The 19,093-nt window shown below is 62.1% G+C and overlaps 1 protein-coding gene across 1 annotated transcript in view; it reads right to left on the reverse strand.

Moving 5' to 3' along the window:
* LOC102380616 (Down syndrome cell adhesion molecule-like protein 1 homolog) overlaps positions 1-19,093 on the reverse strand; it is a gene marked incomplete at its 5' end in the record, with an annotated part of 45,836 nt that overhangs the window by 13,120 nt on the left and 13,623 nt on the right. Inside the window, 12 exons of the mRNA XM_006038870.3 lie at positions 1,502-1,641; positions 3,657-3,812; positions 4,081-4,227; positions 6,858-7,098; positions 8,530-8,600; positions 9,639-9,806; positions 11,310-11,438; positions 11,596-11,692; positions 12,230-12,429; positions 17,481-17,657; positions 18,151-18,270; positions 18,362-18,640. Coding sequence (XP_006038932.1) covers positions 1,502-1,641; positions 3,657-3,812; positions 4,081-4,227; positions 6,858-7,098; positions 8,530-8,600; positions 9,639-9,806; positions 11,310-11,438; positions 11,596-11,692; positions 12,230-12,429; positions 17,481-17,657; positions 18,151-18,270; positions 18,362-18,640 — 1,925 coding nt within the window. The remainder of the gene's footprint in view (positions 1-1,501; positions 1,642-3,656; positions 3,813-4,080; positions 4,228-6,857; positions 7,099-8,529; positions 8,601-9,638; positions 9,807-11,309; positions 11,439-11,595; positions 11,693-12,229; positions 12,430-17,480; positions 17,658-18,150; positions 18,271-18,361; positions 18,641-19,093) is intronic.

Here is a 19,093-nt window from a genome sequence, read left to right on the forward strand (position 1 = left end):
TGGCATCTCCCAGGCACAGAGGGGAGAGGGATTACGGCACTAAACCTCCACTCTGCAGGAGGGCCGGGTCATTTGATGTATTTACACACACACACACTTACATGCATGTGCATGTGGACACGCATGCACACAGGCACACATGCATGCACGATGCGGCGTATGCGTGTTGTGTTGGATGCGAGTGCACCCTGTGTATAGCCACACGCAGATGAATATTATATGGCATACATAATTTTTTAACCAAATGACAGTTTTGACAAGATGCCAAGAAAACAATATCGGATCCCAGCGGTTTTACCAGTTGCTTTGATGAAAAGATTATGTTGCCCTGGAAACCAGAGGCTCAGATATTGAAATGAATTTGAGAAGGAGCTTTTGATACGCACTCGCTCGCAGACCTCCCGTCACCCTCTCCCCTGGCGCCGGGGTGGGGGTGGGACCCAGCTTAATTTTGATTTCATTTTCGGGCAGCTGCTGGCGAGGAAAACTTCTCCCAGCTCCCCCTTGAAGGCGGCCGGGGCTGGAGCGGGCAGTGGAAGAACCGGCGGAAGGCGACACACAGCAGGTGGGATCATGGCCTGCGTGCACAGCCCCTCGGCCTCAGCACTGTTGCCCGCTTCCTGCCCAGGTGACCTCCCTGCTGTGCTTGCCCTGCTCCCTGCTCTCGGCTGCAGGTCTCTGGTCCCACAGAAAGGGAGGCAGCGGCACCTGCTTCTGCCTGGAGGGCCTGGCCCCAGCCTGGGGACCGGCTGGAGCCCAAGCAGGGCACACGCTTGCAATGCCGCAGGGAGGCCCGGAGCTCGGGCGAGCGGGGGCTGCAAGCAGAGAGGAGCCCATGCTGTCATGGAGCAGGGACAGGGCATGCAGGAGACCGCAATGCATCCTGCAGAGCCCGGGAAGGGCAGGAGCAACCCCAGTGACACGGGAGTGGGGGATCCAGGGAAGGGCAGACGGAGCGGCAGAGGTGGGAGGAGAGCCCAGGCCAAGATGTCCAAGCCGGGCCCCACGTAGGAGCAGCCCAACCTCCTCAGGGCTGTAGCTCGCATAGGGCATGCGGGGCAAAAGCCCAGATCCCCCTGGGCAGGCACAACTGTGCTCCAGCCCCCGTGGGCCAGGCCACCCCGCTGCCTCTCCAAGCTCAGCAACACGGCATGGAGCTGCTCTGCTTTCCCTGGGACGTTTCCACACCGTGCGGCGCAGCCGCCCAGAGACCGACCTCGGAGAGGCGGCAAAGAGCAAGACGTGGCCATCTCGTGGCTTGCTCACTCCTCTGTTTCTTTTGACCCCTCTGCTGCTCGTTAACGAGCTACACGGTCACCCACTAACCAGGGGGACCGGGAGATTATGGGGCTTCTGCAAGGAGCGGCTGCCCAGCACGGCTGGCAGTCAGAGGGGCAGGGTCTCTGGGCTCAGAGCCGAGGGGCCACATGCCCTTCACCCGTCTATATGGCCACCAAAAGGGTTCACCCATCATAGCCCACCCCCTGGGCCCTGTACGTACCGGCTGGCCGGAGCCCGGGCTGGAGCAGAAGATGGTGTACTTGCGGATGATGCCGTTGGGCTTGGTTGGGGGCAGCCAGGACACCACCACGCTGCTGGCAGAGGAGGGCACGGCTTTGATGCCAGCGGGAGGGCCTGGAACTGAGAGAGGGAGAGGTGGCATCAGGGGATCCACCATCCCGAGCAAAGCATGCACGGACCCACGAGCAACCTGCCTCTGTCACCTACGGATGTGTTGCCAGCTGATCCTCCCAGATGCACCTCCCACACCTGGCTTATTTGGAGGCACCGGTTCCTCCCCAACCCTGCACTCCAGAAGCCACAGCCCCCTACTCTTGGCAAGCCAGGACCGGGGAGACGGAGGTGCACAGTGCAGAGGGCAGAGCCCCAACTCGGTGCTGGGCTTGCCACCTCCTGGCAAGCACCTGCCCAAGGCTACGGAGCAGTGGCTGAGGGCAGGGAAGTGTCTCTGCCTTGCATTGTCCAGGAAAAGCTTCAGAGTAAAACAAAAAGCTCCAGGCTTCAGGGCTCAGCCGGGGCTGCTGGGCAGATGCAGCCCTGCGCATGCACCAGACCGAGTGGCCATGGCGGTGGAGCTGAGGACCACATCCTGCATCTCTGGGAGGAGGCAGAGCCCAACCAGAGCCTTGCTCTGCAATGCCCAGTCCCTGCCCAATGGACCATGCAGCTCTGCGGCCGGAGCACAGGCCTGGACCGCTCAGTCCAGCCCAGCAACATGCTCCAGCACCCGTCTCTGCAGGGGTCTGGGCATCACCTGGCACCAGGGGAGGCAGCCCACCCCTGCCTCTGCCTGGCCGCGCGGCCAGGGTCACCTCCACTGGCTGCCAGGCCAAGCAGGGCTCTGCTGCTGGCTCTCCCGAGCTGGGCGCCTGGATTAGCACGCGCTCTATCAGCCTAATCAGGAGAGGAACATATGCTTGCCCAAACACCCCCTGACAGATTGCAGCCTGCAGTGGTCTGGGGACACACGGAGATCCTTGGCACCGCGTCCAGGCGGCACGGCCACTGCCCGCCGAGCTGAGCAGACAGATGCTGCCGCTCCGGAAGGGCCCTCCTTGACCCAGCTGTGAAGGCTGGCGTCCCCTGGGACCGTTCAGCCACAGCGCCTCTGCCCTGCCCTGCTCCAGGACAATGTCCCAGCACCGGGGACCGTGCTCAGCTGGCTTGAGGGCTTGGCAGCTGCTGGGGCACCTCTGAGAGGCTCCCGGGAGCAGGGGCCCTGGGGCATCAGCCAAGGTCTTCCTGCACATGAGCGCCCCAGGCGAACATGGCCCACGGTTCAACTGCTCTTGAGAGCCCGGTGCTCAGCTCCGGGCTGAGCCTGTTACCTTAATTGCTTCCCTGCACAGCCCTCGTTACAGGGAGGTTATTAAGAGATGCTGCCAGATGCCAGGATGTCTGACATCTCCTGCAGCAGAGCAGAGCAGGCAGGGAAGGCGGATGTGGCAGCCCCAGGCTGCAGGAGAGGGAGCCTGGGTCAGGGCCTGCTCCCCTCCCTCTGCCCTCGTGTTTCGGGCAAGGAGGGACATGCGTGGCCAGCCCTAGTGCCCTGATCCTGTGGCTGGGAGGCCCCTCCGCCCCCCCCATTCCCTACTAACGACTCCCTTTCAAGGCTGAAGCCCTTCATTCTCATTAGAGGCAGTAATCTCAGCAGGCTGGGCAGGGAGGGGAGGGGGAAAGGCTGCACCCACGCAGCTGTAACCGGCTCCAGCCCAGTCTCGGTGCAGAGAAGACCAGGCCTAGGCCGTGCTGCCCGTCTCAGGGAGGGACGGCTGCAGAGACCCACGGCTTTGATCCAGGTGCATCTCTGGCCACGATGCCATTGCAGGAGCGTGGGAGGCTCCTGGCGCAGCAAAGGCAGCAGGTCCCAGTGCCCGCCAGCGGCTGGGATGCACGTAGCTGCCCAGCGGTACCCAGGCTGCCCAGGGCCCAGCAGCCAAGGGGGGAGCAAGGCACCAGCCACCTCCATCTGCTTGGCATCAGTCCAGTCTTCCAGCATGCGCTCCCTTGCCCTTCAGTGTCTCGCTGCACCTTGAAGCTGCACCAGTGCCCTCCTCCTCGCCACCCTGTGATGCGCCCCTGTGCTGCCGCGCCAGGCCAGGGCAGCACCGGGGCTCGGCAAGGGCTCCACTTACTGTCCTCCTTGGTCTGGATGTAGAGCACGCTGCTGCGGACGCCGTCGCCGGCCTGCGTGTACGCCAGCACCTGCACGCTGTAGTTGGTGAACTTCTCCATGCCCCGCAGCTCCACGCGCTCCCGCATGGTGGTGATGTTCTGCATCTCCCCCCACTCTGCAGAGACACGGGGTCATCACCGCCATGCCCGAGCCAGCCTGGGACCCTCCCCACGGGACCCGGGCTTGTGAGCAGAGCCGGCTGCCTCAGCAGGATGGGACTCCCTACTCCCATCAACAGGTCGGGTGCTGTGGGCGTGAGGCTGGCCCAGCTCCAGCCTGCACCGCAGCGGGGGCCGAGGAGGGCCCCAGCCCCTCGCTGTCACGGGCAGACTCAGGCAATGTTAGGACGAGGAAGGGAAGCCAGAGAGAGAGGAGCCGCTCACCTCCGTCCATGTAGAGAGACCAGAAGATCACTCGGTAGCCCTTGAGCACGCCGTTTAGGGTGCTGCGCGGGGGCTCGGACCATGAGATCACGGCCACGTCGGACGTGATGGATATCGCCCTCACGTTCTCCGGGGGCTGGCTGGGAACTGCGGGCAGAGAGAGAGAGATCAGTGGGAGACCAGGCAGCATTGCACTCCTCCCTGCCATCTGCACGCATCTATTGCCAGGGCCAACCTGCCCTAGCTGTGCCCCAGGGAGTGCCAGCGTCTCAGGGTGCCCATCGCGGGGGTGACCAGGGCACCGGGGCAGGCCAGGGGGGTGGGCAGGCACTGCCAGAGCCCCCGTCCCATCCCTGCTGGCAGATGCGGCTCCACCAACACTGGGACCACCCAAGCCTGAGGTCACGTTTGGCTTTTGCAGGGTTTGCTGTTTTGCGCAGAGCACACGAAACCATCGCCCTACCGTCTGGCCAACATCAGGCGCGGATGGGAGGCATGCACAAGCCCTCATCCTGACCATACCCAGCATGCATGAACGCCAAGGCCGCGGAACACAGCAAGGGCACAAAGGGGCAACAAGGAGCTCAGGGGAAGTGGGTTATCAGCACAGCTTAGTGCTAATTGCCTTGGGGACCACCACTGACCCTCTGCTCAGGGTCTCCTGCCTCTCCCACCCCCGTCTCCTTCTGCTCCCGCATGACTCCAGCCAAAGCGACTGTACGGCAAAGCTGTAAGCAGCCCATGCCGCAGGCTTCCTGGGCCCCGTCCTGACTCCCAGACTCCTGCTGTCGTGTCGCCCAGGACTCCTCAGGGGACAACGCTCATACTCCAGCATGGGCCCTTAGCTACACATCAAAGCATGCTTTCCCGGGGCTCTGGTGGACAGCAGGCGCTCGAACAAGAGCCCTGCCTGGCAGCTCGGACCTCTCCTAAGTTGCAAACAATAGCGATCATTGGGGTGGGATTGAGGTTGTGCAGGACGCTGGACGCGCCGGTGGAGCCAGAGCAGCCGCCTGCCCCTCTTCCCCCAGCCAAAGAGCCAGACCGGGCCACAAAAACCCCTTTGCAAGCAGAACGGAGGGCAAGCTCAAAGCTTCCTCGAAGCCACGGAGCCGAGACGGCCGAGTGCAGAGGCTGCGCTCCGCGCGAGGGGGAGAAGAGGAGCACTCGCAGGATGGCAGGTAATTAGATCCCATTGCCCCACAAGAGGTAACTCTAATTTTTATGACCGTTTAAATGATGATACATCATCCCTAACGATCCTCTTTGAAAACGATGATTGTTTCATATTACTTAGGTGTAAAAATATAAGCACCACGTAATTAGGGACTGCGCGTAATAAACTAATATAGCTCACCCGTTGAACAAAATGAAGGTAATATCATTATGGAAAAGACACCACTGCTAAAGTGGGGGCCCTTGAATGGCCCGGGAGGAGTGCTAATATAGCCAGGAAACGATCCTGTGCTGACAGGCTAACGAGAGCCTTAATTAAGTATGAAAAACTGCTGAGCAAACACGGCGCGAAACTTTTCCTTTGTTTTTAAAGCAGCTCTGAGGCCGCGCCTGATTGCTCCCCGCTGAACGCCGCCCACGCCGAGCTGAGCGGGGATGCCAGCTGCCGGGGCCCGCTGCCTGGGCCTCCTCCAGCTGCTGCCGCCGGTTCCGGACACGTTCAGCTGCACGGCCGGGCTCGGGCCCGTGCGGGGCCTGGCGGGGCAGCCGGCACGGTGCTGGGGGCCCATGTGACTCGCCTGCAGGCAGAGAGTGGCAAGTGGAGCCGGGCACATCCCGCCTCTCTGCTCCCTGCAGCTCCAGGGGCTTTGCCAACCTCAGCTTCTCTGCCCGAGATGCAGGTGATGCAGCTCACGTGGCTGGGGCAGAGGGGTGAAAGCAGGGCTGTCTGTGAGGATGCAGCTGCCTTGCCCCGCGATGACCCAAGGAACCTGGCCGAGCTCAGCCGCCAGCGCCGAAGCTTGCCCATTGGCATCGTGGCCACAGCTCTCCTCGCCCGCGAGGAAAATGGACTAGCAGGCACAGGAGGTCTGCGATCCTCAGAGGACTCGTGCAGACTGAGGGTGGATGCTCCCACGAAACACGGTCCCACGTCCCCCCTGGCACAGCTTGCACCACAAGCTCCCAGCACCACGGGGGCCACGGTCAAGGCCTCCAGCACTCGCACAGCCCCGTGAGAGCTGGAGGACACCTTAATCCTAAGAGTGCTCGTCCATCCCAGCTCTTCATCACCAGCCACTTGGCCACATGGCTGTTGGGAAGAATGGGGCCTCGTGGCACTTTTCTCAGCCTTTTCCAGTCTCCACCATTTGCTGTATGGGTTGCTGGAGCCTGGGGCTGTTTGACCACAGGGCACTCCCAGGCCCCGATGCCCCGAGGGAGCAGGCTGGGGGGAGAGCGGTACCAGCACCCTTCTCTGGGGGCAGGAGCAGTGCCGCCAGGGGCAAGTGGCTGCCAGTGCTGGGCTGCTGTCCCATGGCCCAGCTCCCGGCAGCGCTAGTGCCCCAGGCACCCATGAATGCTGACACGCAACGTTTGTGCCCAGCAGACACACGAAGGAAGTGTTGGACCGTCCGTGACGTGGGGCCTGGCTCTCAGAAACGGGGGCCACGACTTACCCACAACAGCGCAGGAGCCCAGAGATCTGAGTCCTGGCCCGGCTGCGACCCCTCGCCATGCTCCCTCTGTCCACGGGACAGGGGGGGATCACAGGCCGTTTAGGAGCCCAGCTAGCCTCCCTCGAGGGCAGCACAAGTGCTTACCGTCCTCCAGCGTGGTGGCGTTGATCTCGCTGGAGGAGGGCCCCGTCCCGGCGCGGCGGAATGCCTGCACCACCACGCCATACTGGGCGAACTTCTTCAGGTTGTCCAGGGTGTAGACCTCGCTGTCGCCTGTGGCCTTCATCTCCACGATGCTGTACTGCCCGTTGCTGCCAGGGCTGTTCTCCCGGTAGCCGATCTGGTAGCCGCGGATCACCCCGTTCTGGAGCTCCTTCTTTGGGGCCTGCAGGAGCGAGGAAAGCAATGGAGCTGTCTGGGCTGGAGCAGGGCTTAAAACCAAGCGTGAGCTACTTGTCATACTTAGCACGTCTCCAGGCTGCCGCTGGAAAACCTTGCTTAGACCACCTTGCACGTGGCATGCAACCAGCACCGCGCAGGATGCCACGCTCAGCCGGGCCCACAATGCCGAGGGAGAAGCGATGCAGCCTGGGGACTGGGCCTCGCACACAGGACCAAGAACCACTGGCTTGACCAGTTTCTAAAACCCTCTTGTACTTTGGCTTCTAGCAGGCCGAGTGTCTTGCAGGTAGGAAAGGGGCCAAGCAATAACGCAACCACACAACCAGAGCCGCTTGGAGCCGGGCGGAGGGGGAGGGACGGCACCCGACTGGCCAGCGACAAGGTCACGATTTATAACGCCTGGTCACGGCCAGGTCCTAATCGGATGATCTGATTAAGAGAAGAGGGGAAACGAGCAGTCCGAGGGCCTTAAAAATGCATGAAACCAGGTTAAAATCAATCTTAACAATATTTCTCCAAAGCATTAGGGAATCAATAGGGGTGATTGCAAATTTATGTTCTAAAGCCAGAGCGATCCATCTGGCTGAAATACTCCTAAAACCAAGTGACTTATCTTCCAAGCGAATCTTATTTTTCATTAATCTGCTTCTCAGTGCTTCAGGGGAGGGGAGACGAGAGGACGGCACCCTAAATTTATTGACTGGCTGGTTCGTTCTGAAGTCCTAACTTGATAATCAATTTTATTTTTCATTATGCAGCTTCTGAAAAATAAATCTGATGCTAAATGTTCTGGATTGTCACTTGAGCACTTCGCAAGCAAATGCCTGGATTTTTATATATTTATCCCAGCCCCCCTGCCCCGGGTCCCCATGGACGGCCTGTAAAATAACAAGGATGTTATAAAACGCAATAAATACAGGCCTCATGTGCTGCACATCTCACCCTGAAGTTTTCATTCTGTCTAGTAAATCTTGCACGGGCCTGGAGCAAAGTGAAGACCCAGGGTAGCCACAGCTGCAGATGAGAGCCTGCTCTTCACAACCAGGATCCTATACATTCGGGCCCCTAAAACCAGCCTCCTCTAAACCTGTGATAATGAGCTAGTGATCATACTTAGCACCTCTCCAGGGCCCTTCCTCTCGGGACCTGCCTGGCAAACGTTGCTCAGGCCTCCTCGTGTGGCACACACACATTACGTCTCCGCTGCACGGATAGGGAAACAGAGGCATGCAGTTGTGAGTGACTTGCCAGGGCCTCAGTAGCTCAAGCAAGACCTCCTGGGTGTAGGGCAGGCAACGAGCCTTCAGCTTCCCCTCCATTCATCGGTGACGCTGGGACCCCTGGCACACCAACATCTCGTGCCATGAATGTCCGTCCAGGGGCTGCAAGCCTACCTGCCCCGCACAGCACCTACCTTCCAAGTGACCTGGATGCTCTGGGATGTCATCGGCTGCAAGGTCACATCCATGGGGGGCCCGTCGGGAGCTGCAAAGAAACAGCCCAAGTGGGGTCACTTCTACAAGCTGCAAAGGAAGGAGTCGGGTGCCGGGAAAGCGGGTACGGCTCCGTTCCCAGGGGGAGCTCCGCACTGGGGAAACTCGGTGGGAAGAAGAGCAGTGGAGAGAAGTGCAAGGCATGGGCAACACAGCTTCCAGGCCTCTCCTTCCTGCTCCGAAATGCAGACAGACTGTGGGCTTCCCATCCATCCCCAGCTGGCAGCTGCCCGTCCCGACTCAGCCAGGGCAGCCCAGAGACGCACAGGCCCAGAAACGTGGAAGCGTGCATGCTCCTGTGATGCCCAGAGAGCTGGCGATAGGACCCTGGGCAGGCTCTACCCACATAGGATGGTGCAAGCAGAGCTCGAGTGCTGCTGCAGCGGGTGCTTGGCTAGGGGCTGCGAAGCAGGCTGCAGCAACAAGCACCGCGCGTCTCTGCAGCGTTCCCCCAGGGCAGGCAGAGGGTGCTGGCAAAGGGGCGGCCGGGGGCACAGCTCAGCACTGCATGGCCCTAGCAGGGCTGCTGCAGAGCGAGGCAGGCGTCTTCCTCTGCAGCAGCTCCAGGCCAGCACCACCAGCACCCCCCCCCAGGCGCGAGTGCTGCTGCAGCGGGTGCTTGGCTAGGGGCTGCGAAGCAGGCTGCAGCAACAAGCACCGCGCGTCTCTGCAGCGTTCCCCCAGGGCAGGCAGAGGGTGCTGGCAAAGGGGCGGCCGGGGGCACAGCTCAGCACTGCATGGCCCTAGCAGGGCTGCTGCAGAGCGAGGCAGGCGTCTTCCTCTGCAGCAGCTCCAGGCCAGCACCACAGCCAGCTCCCCATGGCCGGCTGGCACCGGCCTGGGGGATGTGGGACTGGCCTCCCAGTGAGGGACCCCTCCTGCCCACCCAGGGCTTGCAGGAGGCCACAGCCACTGCCAGGTGGATCCCAGGGTCAACCTGGCCTCTGCTAGATTGGCCACCGCCAGCAACTGTCTCCCCGTGCCCTCCGCACGCACGAGGCCGGGCACTCAATGCAGGACAGCGGAGCACCTGCTTCCTCCGTGCTGATGGTGAGCTCCTTGCTGGGCTCGCTGCGCCCGATCTTGTTGAAGGAGTACATGCGGATGCTGTACACAGAGGCCGGGTGCAAGTCCACAATGTTCGCTTGGTTGATGGTCGGGGAGATGTTGCGGGTCGATTGCTTGAAATCCCAGGAATCTGGAAAGGCAGTGTGTGAAGGCGGGCAGAGGTCCTGGCAAGGGGCCACGGGCAATGGCTCTGCAGTGTCTCAAGCTCAGCTCACCCTGCTTCCCCCTGCGGTGATGAACCTGTGCCCCAAAACCTGCCTCCCTGCTCCAGCCTGGAGCCCGCTCCCTCCTTCCCTGCGTGACTCCGGCGGCTCACGCTGCTCCGAGGGCTGCAAACCTTCCTAAATGTATTCTGGGCCAGTTTGTTCTCATTTGTTCTTGTGCCAACATTGTCTTTAAGTTAAAGAGCTCCTCTCCCACTCCAGTATTTACCCGTGATGTATTTATAGAGAGCGATCAGCTCCCAGCGCAGCCTGCCTTCAGCTGGGCGAGACAAGCCGAGCGCTCCAGCGCGTGCTCAGGAGACGGACGGGCTCTCCCCTCCCCGCTCGCCCCAGCAGCCCTCCTCTGCCCCTGCTCCCGTGTGAGCTCATCCTCCCCGCGACGAAGCCCACAAGAACAGGCTCCCACTGAGCCACGGCCCCATGTGCTGCACGGCCTGGAAGCAAGCTGGGGTTTGGCGCCTCTCCAAGCAGTGTGAACAGAATCAGGCTTCACACCTGATCTACTCCTCATCGCAGCACTCCCGTGCTGCATGCTGCAGGCCACTGACCCCAGGGAGAGGAAAGGACACGTGCGTCTGCCCAGGGCATTTCCCCCAGCGCTTCCTCGGTGCCGCAGGAGCCTGCCAGGGGCTTCCCCCATCCAACCCGCAGGGTCTCGGCTTTGGAGAGGGGAGCTGTCTCAGGCCAGCCTGTCCACACCTCTCCTGATGCGCATGTACAGCCAGCAGCTCTCTGACCCCCGGCCTTGAGATGCCATTGTTTCCTCCCTGCTTGCGTCTGATGCCAAGCTGGGCTCTTTGCAAATATTTTCTCTGAAAATATTCCCTTTCAGACACTCCCAAGTAACACAATATTATAGTGCACGAACACTGTGCTCTCCTTTGGTCAAAGAGACAGGGATCGGATGACTCCCTTTAAGAGCTGAGCCCTGGAGACTCGTGTCCCTGGCACCCCTTCCTGGAAGGGCCCCTCTCCCCATGCTGGCAGCAGACCAGGGATCGGCATCGCAGTGATGGATTCACGCACAAATGCATGCTGCTAATAGTGTCTTCATAAACAAGAGAAACAGGCACTGTGTGCGGTGCCCAGCACCCTTCCTGTGCCCCGGGCAGGAGGAGGCAGGGCTGCCTGGCACGTCCCAGGGCTCTGCATCATGTCCGACCTGCAGAGTCCTGATGTGACCAGCACCCGGGCTGCTTCGTCAAGGGAAGGCTGCACTTCCACAGCACCGGGGGGAAAGCTCTCAGACACTCCCAGCCACTACGGCTCTCCCTCAACCTGAGAGAACATGATCTTCCCCCTCAGCCAAACCCCTCGGCTCCCTCCACCGGGCTATGTGGGTATCTAATGCGCCTCTGCTTTGCCCTGGGGTACCTCTGTGCGGCAGGGAGATGCAGACAGACACCTACCGGACTTGTTCTTGTACTCGATGTCGAATCCGGTGATGATGCTGTTCCCATCAAACCTCTGAGTCCAGCGCAAGTTCATGCTTCGGGCTTTCACCTCCCGAATCTCCAGCTCAGGGGGGTCTGGGGGCTCTTGGGGAGAAAGCAGGAGCAAGTGAATACCACCGGTAGGAGAAAGCAGCTCTACCCCCTGCAACACTCCTCCCTCCCCGCAGGCTGGGCCAGCTGGCCTCGCAGCGGTCGGGCCTGGAAAGGGAAGCCGCATCGCTCGCATGCAAGGAACAAGTACCTTGGACGGTGAGCTGGATCAGGCCTCGGTCTTCGCCGTAGGAGTTGATGGCGTGGCAGGAGAAGAACACGGAGTCGCCGCGGTCTGCTGGCTTCAGCTAGGCACGTCCCAAGGCAGAAGGAGCCGTGTCAGAAGGGGCGACCCCGTCATGGGGGAGCATCCTGGCCTGGGAGCTAGCCTGGCCGTGCTGGCGCCCAAACTTGTGCTGGCCTTGCCTGCCCCGTGCCCCAGGGCGACCAGCTGGGGAAATGCCGGGGCCTGCCACGTGGCACCAATCTGGTGTCCATCACCCTCGGCTGCACTGCAAGGGCACCACGAGCCCCCGCGCATTTGCAGGGATTCATGCCTGCTTCCACGCGGAGGGCGGCTCTGGGCACATCTGAAGCACCAGCGAATGCACCATGCCCGCCCCTGAAGCAGGGCAGCTCAGCCCCGCCGACAGTGCGTCCGTCTCCAGGAAAACCCACGCGTCCCTTCCATGGCTCAGCATGGATACAGGCAGACAACCGACCTCTGAGCATCCCCTGGGGGGGCTGAGCTGTGCCCCAAGCCAAGAGGGAAGAGGATGGGAGTATGCCCTGCCCTGCCCTGATCCATGGGGGTGCCACCGGGGTGGGCCGGGGCAGCCTCTCACCTTGAGGGTGGAGATGACCTCGTCGCCGTTGTCCTTGGTGGCGATGGCGTAGCGCATGTTGCGGTCGGGGTCGATGACCGTGTCGCCTTTCTCCCAGCGGATGATGATGGGCCGCTCCCCTCGGGCCGTGCAGTTCAGCTCCTTCATCTGCCCCTTGATGGCGATGGTCGTGTTGGGGTGGGATGTGATCATGGCCGGGACTGGGGGAGGAGACAACAGAGAGCGGTGATGATGGCCCGGGCTTCTCTGCCTGCCCTGCTTGGCTGCAAAATGGGGTGAACTCTTTCCTGCCGGCCCCGTTCCTGACTGCAAAGGGCTCAGATGCCGTAGTGATGGTGGGTGCCGGGGGATCTAGAGAGCCAAGGGGCCCCTTGGCTTACTCCGCATGGAAGAAAGAGCTCATAACATGCATGGCTGAAGGGACGGCAGCCGCTGGAGGAGCCCACCGGGCCTGACACCTCCTCGCTGTTCCCAGCAGCGCAGTTGTGTTTGGAAACGCGCGCGATTCCCCTCGCACGGCGGCTGCTCTGTGACCCCCTCGGGGGTTATTCTCCAAAGCGGCACTGCCCGAGCCCGACGCACTCCTCCCTCCCCAGCCAGGGGTGCAGGGTGCAGCCCATGCCCTGCGCAGCGGGGTGGGAGGTGGCCCCACGCGCCCCATCGGCGGGGTGGCCCAATGCGCCCCGTCAGCGGCCCGGCGAGTCGGCGCTCGCGCCGCCAGGAGCAGAACGGCTGCGTTGCATTCTACAGATCAGGATCATAAAATAATGAAGCAGATAAATTTTATAATGCATAGCATTACACCAGGATATACAATAAAATGTGGAAGACAAATAGCTAGGCGCAAGTTATAATGAAGAGAAAGCCTCCAGTCGGAGACATGCAAGGATGAATTATTGACTACGGTTTTACACTCTCAAGGATGTGAGGAGGAATATTTTTCCATCAAAGATTTGCATAATTCACTCGTATAAACCTGGGCAGAATATAGAGCACGATCCGACATCAACAAGTCGGGCTTTGCATTGCAGATGCCACAGATTTTTTTTTATGCCTATCTGGAATATTTACATAAAATTAAAAGCAAGGCCGTGCTCAGCCCCACTGCTTCCCATGGGGAGGCGGGCCCGGCCACCCCCACCGTGAGGGCGCGGGGGGTCTGAGGAGTGATGGGAATGTGCACAGAGCAGGGTGAGGAGCCATATAGCGGAGCAAAGGACCGCCCTGTTACCGGCATCACACCGGCGCCGCAGGCACGTTTGCAGCGCTGCAGCTCCTCGGTGCCGGCAAGCCATGATGGGAGCCGGCCGCATCCCCGCCAGTGCCCCCAGGAGGAGGGGAAGCCCAAAGGAAGCCCTGCCCCGGGGATACATGAGCCGACTGCACTAGCAAAGCCGGCCCCACCGTAACGGCCCGCAGGGCCGGGCCTGGCCAAGAGCCTGCATCCCCGTGGGTGCAGCTTGCCCTTCCCTGTGCAGGAGCCCAGCATTGAGCCCTAGTCCGTGGCCAGGAAAGGACCCAGGCCACAGAGGCAGAGGCTCTGCCCGCTGCGCAGAGGGGCAGGCTGGGCACAGGGCCTGACCGGGTCTGGGTCACGCTCAAGTCTGTGGCAGGAGGGGGACGCGAGCCCACCCACGTGCCCCTTCCCACTCCGAGGGGCAATGGCAACCAACGCCGGCACGCTCCACGCCGACCGGGCTCACGGCTCGGTCCCAACCAGAAGGTGCGAGCATGCTCCGGCGTGGCCCAGACGCAGCCCTGCCACCCCAGCGCGGCTGCAGCTCGTTTGGTCTCTTGAAAGTGAATCTGGCTTTCGCTCGCAGAGCCATGATTTATCCCCGGAGCGAGGAGGGCTGCACCTCGGCGGCCCCCGGAGCGGCACGTACCGTACCGTACCGTACCGGAGAAGCAGGCTCGGGGGGGACTGGCTAAGCGGGGGGAAAATGTAATGCATAAACAAACAGCGCTGCCGAGTCCCGCAGTAATATATGATAATGACGATCCGCAAAGGCAACACACACTGTTATAATGGGACACAAGAGGCTCTAATGAGCTACGACTTCTCGGCTTTCTATGGCGATGTAATTCAATTAGCAGCGAAGCAGCCTTTCCTCGCCGGCTGCTTGTGGCAGCCAGCTGCGGCGGGCACCAGCAGGCACGGCGCTGGGCGAGGGGACGGGCAGACGGCAGCGAGAGCTGAGGACCGTTTCCAGGTGCCCAGTCCAAGGGGGGAGACGAGGCCAGGGCTCTGCAGGCAAACGCAGCCTTGACCGCTCGGGCAGGCAGCAGATGGGGCTGCCCCGACAGAGGTGGTGAGCGCTCTCCCTGCCCAGAGACCCCGCTGCCCGCCAGCATCAGAGGTCTGCGGCGCCTTAGGGGCAGCACCTGCAGCACATCCCCAGGGGATGCGGGACATGTCTGCCGAGGCCTGCGCCTCCTGCACCCGGGCGTTGCTGGGCCTTTGCATTCAACAGTGGAGGCTGGGAAGGGAGGCATGGAAACCCACCGCAGAGACGGCCCAGCGAGTGGGCTCCAGCTGAACCCCCGGGCGGGTGGGGGCTGTGCAGCCCCACGACACCTGCCCGCATGCCAGCCTGCTGCATGCCGGCAGCCAGGCACCTGGGGGTGACAGCCAGCACATGCCCCAGAAAAGGTGCTGGGTTTGGGCTAAAGGTTCCCCAGAGGATGCTGTTTTCCTGGCAGCTCCTAGAGCACCTCCCCCCCGCGCCCCCAAGCAGCGTTTCCTCCTCTGGATTCTCCCTTTTGTGTCCCCGCTGCTTGTTAACAAGCCCCAGACAAGAGGCTGATCCCATTTGGTGGGCAGAGATAAGCCAGCGACAAAGGGATCGTCAGCGCGCGGCGTGTTCTGCCATCCTGCGCCAGGCTGGGGGTAAGGAAAGCAGCACCGCGCCAGAGCGACCCCGCCACAAAGGCTGGCGCCTCCTCCTCGCGGCCTCCGCGCCTCTGCTTTCCGGGAGCCGGTTGCGTGATATTAATCTGATTGCACCCGTTCCGGCTTCCCTTCCATGCTGATTAGCGGAGTCTCACCTGAAGCAGAAGATTAATTCAAATGGCATGGAAGCAATCAGTTCTGCTCCTGGAGCCCGGCAGCAAGCCTCTGCGCATGTGCCCACCTGCTCCTGCTGGCAGCACCTGCCTGCCTCGGCTGGCTCACGCCCAGTGCCAGGGTGAGGCCCTGGCCGCTCGCGGTGCTGTGCTCCAATGGACCTCGCCGGGAGCACTGGGTACTGCGCATCTTGGGGAAACCCAGCACCTTGGGCTGGGGTCGAACGCTCCCCGTGCGGGAGCCGTCCTGCAATGGCGCGCCAGCATCTCCTCCTTTGACGAGGCAGCGGCCGGGCTAGGCTTTTATCTTAGGAAGTCTTGAAAATCAATCATGCAAAATGAACACGATGGATCAAAACCACTGTCCCCACCCCTCCCCTGCCCACCCGCCCCCACTCAGCCCACTACAGCAGGGAGCCCAGCCGCCAGCCCCGAGCCGCCTCCCTGGGGCTTTCTCGGAGGCTTCTGCGGCCCCCACTGACCCCCTCAGGAACTGCTTCACTATGCTGCCTCCGGCCCACAGGCCAAGCGCTCCGCAGCCTCCTCCACACTCCTCTGCACTTCCCACCATGCTCAGATGAGAGCTGCGCCCCGAGACGAGACACGGGGCTACGGAGCCACTCAAGGGCTGCGGGGGGAGCGTGCCCTCGGCCTCAGCGCTGCTCTGCACAAGCAACGTGGAGCGCGGGGCTGGCAGGGTGGAGCAGCATCGTGCCGAGGCACCCCGGCAGTGGAAAGGTGCATGTCCCGCTCTCAGCACGGGGGGCCGTGATGCTCTGTCTCCCCGGCACACGGGGGTTGCACCAGTGGGAGATGCACCTTGCCCCTTCTTCCTCCTCTCCCTCTCCAGGCACACAGCGCGGGGTGTAGCCAGGCGCTAAATCCTATTTATCATGCACCTTTAGCTTCCTCACCTGCACTTGGCCCGTGGAGCTGTCCCCCCCGGGCTTCCCTGTCACGTTCCAAGACCTGACAGCTCTTATCCCCTCTCTAACGAACTCAAGCTGACATGCAACAGTATTCCCTAAAACGGGATGTTTGCCCCCAGGTTGTGCTGCCTTTGGACGAGCCAAGGCGGCAGCTGGGCCAGGACACAGGCAATCAAACTGATGGATGCAGAACTTGCCTTTCGAGGTGGAAACCCTCCAGGTCCCAAGAACCTCCCATGGCTCAAGCGACCAGAGCGGGATTCCTGGTCACGCTCCAAACTGCACCTGGCAAGGGGCCGCTCCTGCGCCCACAACCACTGCAAGCCCTTAGACAAACCTTTCTGCAACCCTCAAAGTACGTTGCTAACAATGGTGGGAGCTATGGATGCGCCCACGTGGCGCACAAGATCCTCCCGTGGCAGAGCCCTCAACGAGCACCCATTAGCTCTGAGCACCATGGCCTGCCAACAACGCCCGAGCACGGACAGATCCCTATTGGAGCCACGGCGCCACCTCCACGCCAGCGGGCTGCCGCAACTAGCGGCACGGCTGGGCTTCGTCTTCTTCCCCTTTCAGGTCCGACTCTTATGGCAGCAAGAAGAGAAACGAGTAAGAGGAGCCAGCGGCGATCTGCTCCAGCGACAGCAGGGTGAGAGGAAGCCAATAACGCGTGTGTCGAACAACCGCGCTTCCCGCCCGTCCGCAGCGAATTAGCAAAGCGATTCCTCTTCCTCCCCCCCGCACGATGTAGATTGATTGCCCGATTTTATTAAGGACAAAGTGTTTTTTAATAGCGCGAGGGAAGCAGCTCCCCAGGGGCCGGAATCAATCTGTCTCGCGGCTCTCGCGCATCGATCGCCAGGGCCGCGCGTGCCGCTATGCCGAGCAGCGCGAGGCCGGCCCGGGATCACGGGTGTCCCGACACAAACGGAGGGAGCGATCAGGTGACGCCGCCGCCTCGCCGAGATGCGTTGCATGCCACAGATGAGTGCCGGGTCGTGGCCAGTGGCATGGCCACGCCGGCGCTTGGCGGCTTCCCCTCTACCCTGCTCACGGCCCTTGGGTCGCTCGCCCCATGCCAGAGCTACCGTCCCTGCCAGCCCACTGCAACGCACTGCCCCGTCTCTCCCCCCAGCCCTCGAGCCCGCCCGTGCTGCATCCAGCCCCGCTTCCCCTCCCCACGCTCGGCCGCGTTGCAGGCTTCCCTGCCTGGTGCCCCCACCCCTGCCTGGCCCAGGGGTGGCCGCCCCACGTACTCTTGACGGTGAGGAACATGGACTTGCTGATGTCCGTCCCGACGCCGTTGCTGGCCTGGCAGAGGTAATAGCCGATGTCCTCCTCCAGCACGTGGCGGATGAGCAGCGAGCTGTTGGGCAGGATCTGGATGCGGCCCGTGAGGGGCACGGGGTGGTACTGCTGGGGGTTCCCGCTTCCTGCGTGGGGACACAAGGGTATGAAGCTAAAGGGAGGCAGCTGAGGCCGAGCGGGCAGGGGCCCGGTGCTGGCGTGGAGCAACCCCTGGCACCGAGCGTCAGCCTCAACCCGCTCTGCTCCTGGGACCGCCGAGAGACGGCCTCGGTGCCACGCCGCAGAGCCCATCAGGGCAGAGCGAGCTCTCCCCGCCCGGGGCTGCCTGCAGCAAACAGGCGCAAGACGATGCTCCAAAGCAAAGGGCCCCGGCGCCGCTGTCTGCTCTGCTTGCAGCTCGGGAAGGGAGCACCCGCGCCTGCCAGGGCCGGGGAACTGGCCAGGGAGGAGGCCTCCAGCTGGTCCAGCTTCAGGAGACGCCCCTGTTTGCTACGGCAGAGGAAGCTCCCCCAGCTGAGCTCAGGGCGGTGAGGAGGGCACATGTGGGACCCATCCCTGCTGGGCATGGGCATTTCTAGCTCAGAAGGATGCCCATCCCATGGCCTGGGCGCCACGTACCTTTGGCGTGTTTCCACATGACCTTCGGAGGGGGGTACCCATCCACCGAGCAGTTCAGCACCCCGGCTTTGCCGTAGATGCCATCCTGGTTGTTGGGCTGGACCACGAAGCGAGGCGGCACTGGGGGATGGGGAAGAAAGCCCCCGTCACCAAGGATGTGCGCAAGCACAGCGCCCGCGGCACCCTGCGCCCCCCGGCCCGCAGCCCTCACCTCGCACGATCAGCTGCCGCTCGCGGCTGACGGTGGCGGCGTCGTTGCTGGCGATGCAGGTGTAGTTGCCATTGTGCTTGAGGGAGACGCTGGAGATCTGCAGGGAGCTCATGAACTCCTTGCTCTCAATGGTGACGCCCGAGCCTGAGAGGATCACCTGCCCGTCCTTGCGCCAGGTGATGCGGATGGGCATGTCCCCGGACGACACCACGCAGGGGATGTACAGGAGCTGCCCGATTGAGGCCGGCGGGAACTCGAAGGGCTGGATCAGCGGAGGGACTGGGGGGGCAAGATACACAGCAGTGAGGCACGGGCCAGAGCCAAGACCCAGCAACACAGCTCAGGCATCCAAAGGGCACATTTGGCAACTAGGGCCAACCCCAGAGGGTTGCCCCGAGCCCACCCCCTGGGAAAGCCTGCCCGAGCCGGTGAAATCCCATCTCAGCGCTTATCGGCTGGCACCAAGGCACTCATTACATGGACGCCCTTCTTAAAGGCGCTGGATGTCGAACTGGTCGTTATCTTTATGATAACTTAATTAGGCAACCGCAGCGGTGCTGGCAAAGGGGGGAGGGGCAGAAGGCAGGGAGAGGAGACAATTAGCTTAACAAGGCTCAGCACCTGGTAGGTGCTGTGGCAGAAATGCCCCCGTAGGTGCCCCTCTCCAGAGATCTGTCTCAGCCAGCCCGAGAGGCTGCTGTTGAATCTCTCACAGCGGGGATCTCCCACCTT

The sequence above is a fragment of the Alligator sinensis genome, unplaced genomic scaffold (assembly GCF_000455745.1).
Source record: "Alligator sinensis unplaced genomic scaffold, ASM45574v1 scaffold1288_1, whole genome shotgun sequence".
In the NCBI taxonomy this organism is placed as follows: Eukaryota; Metazoa; Chordata; order Crocodylia; family Alligatoridae; genus Alligator; species Alligator sinensis.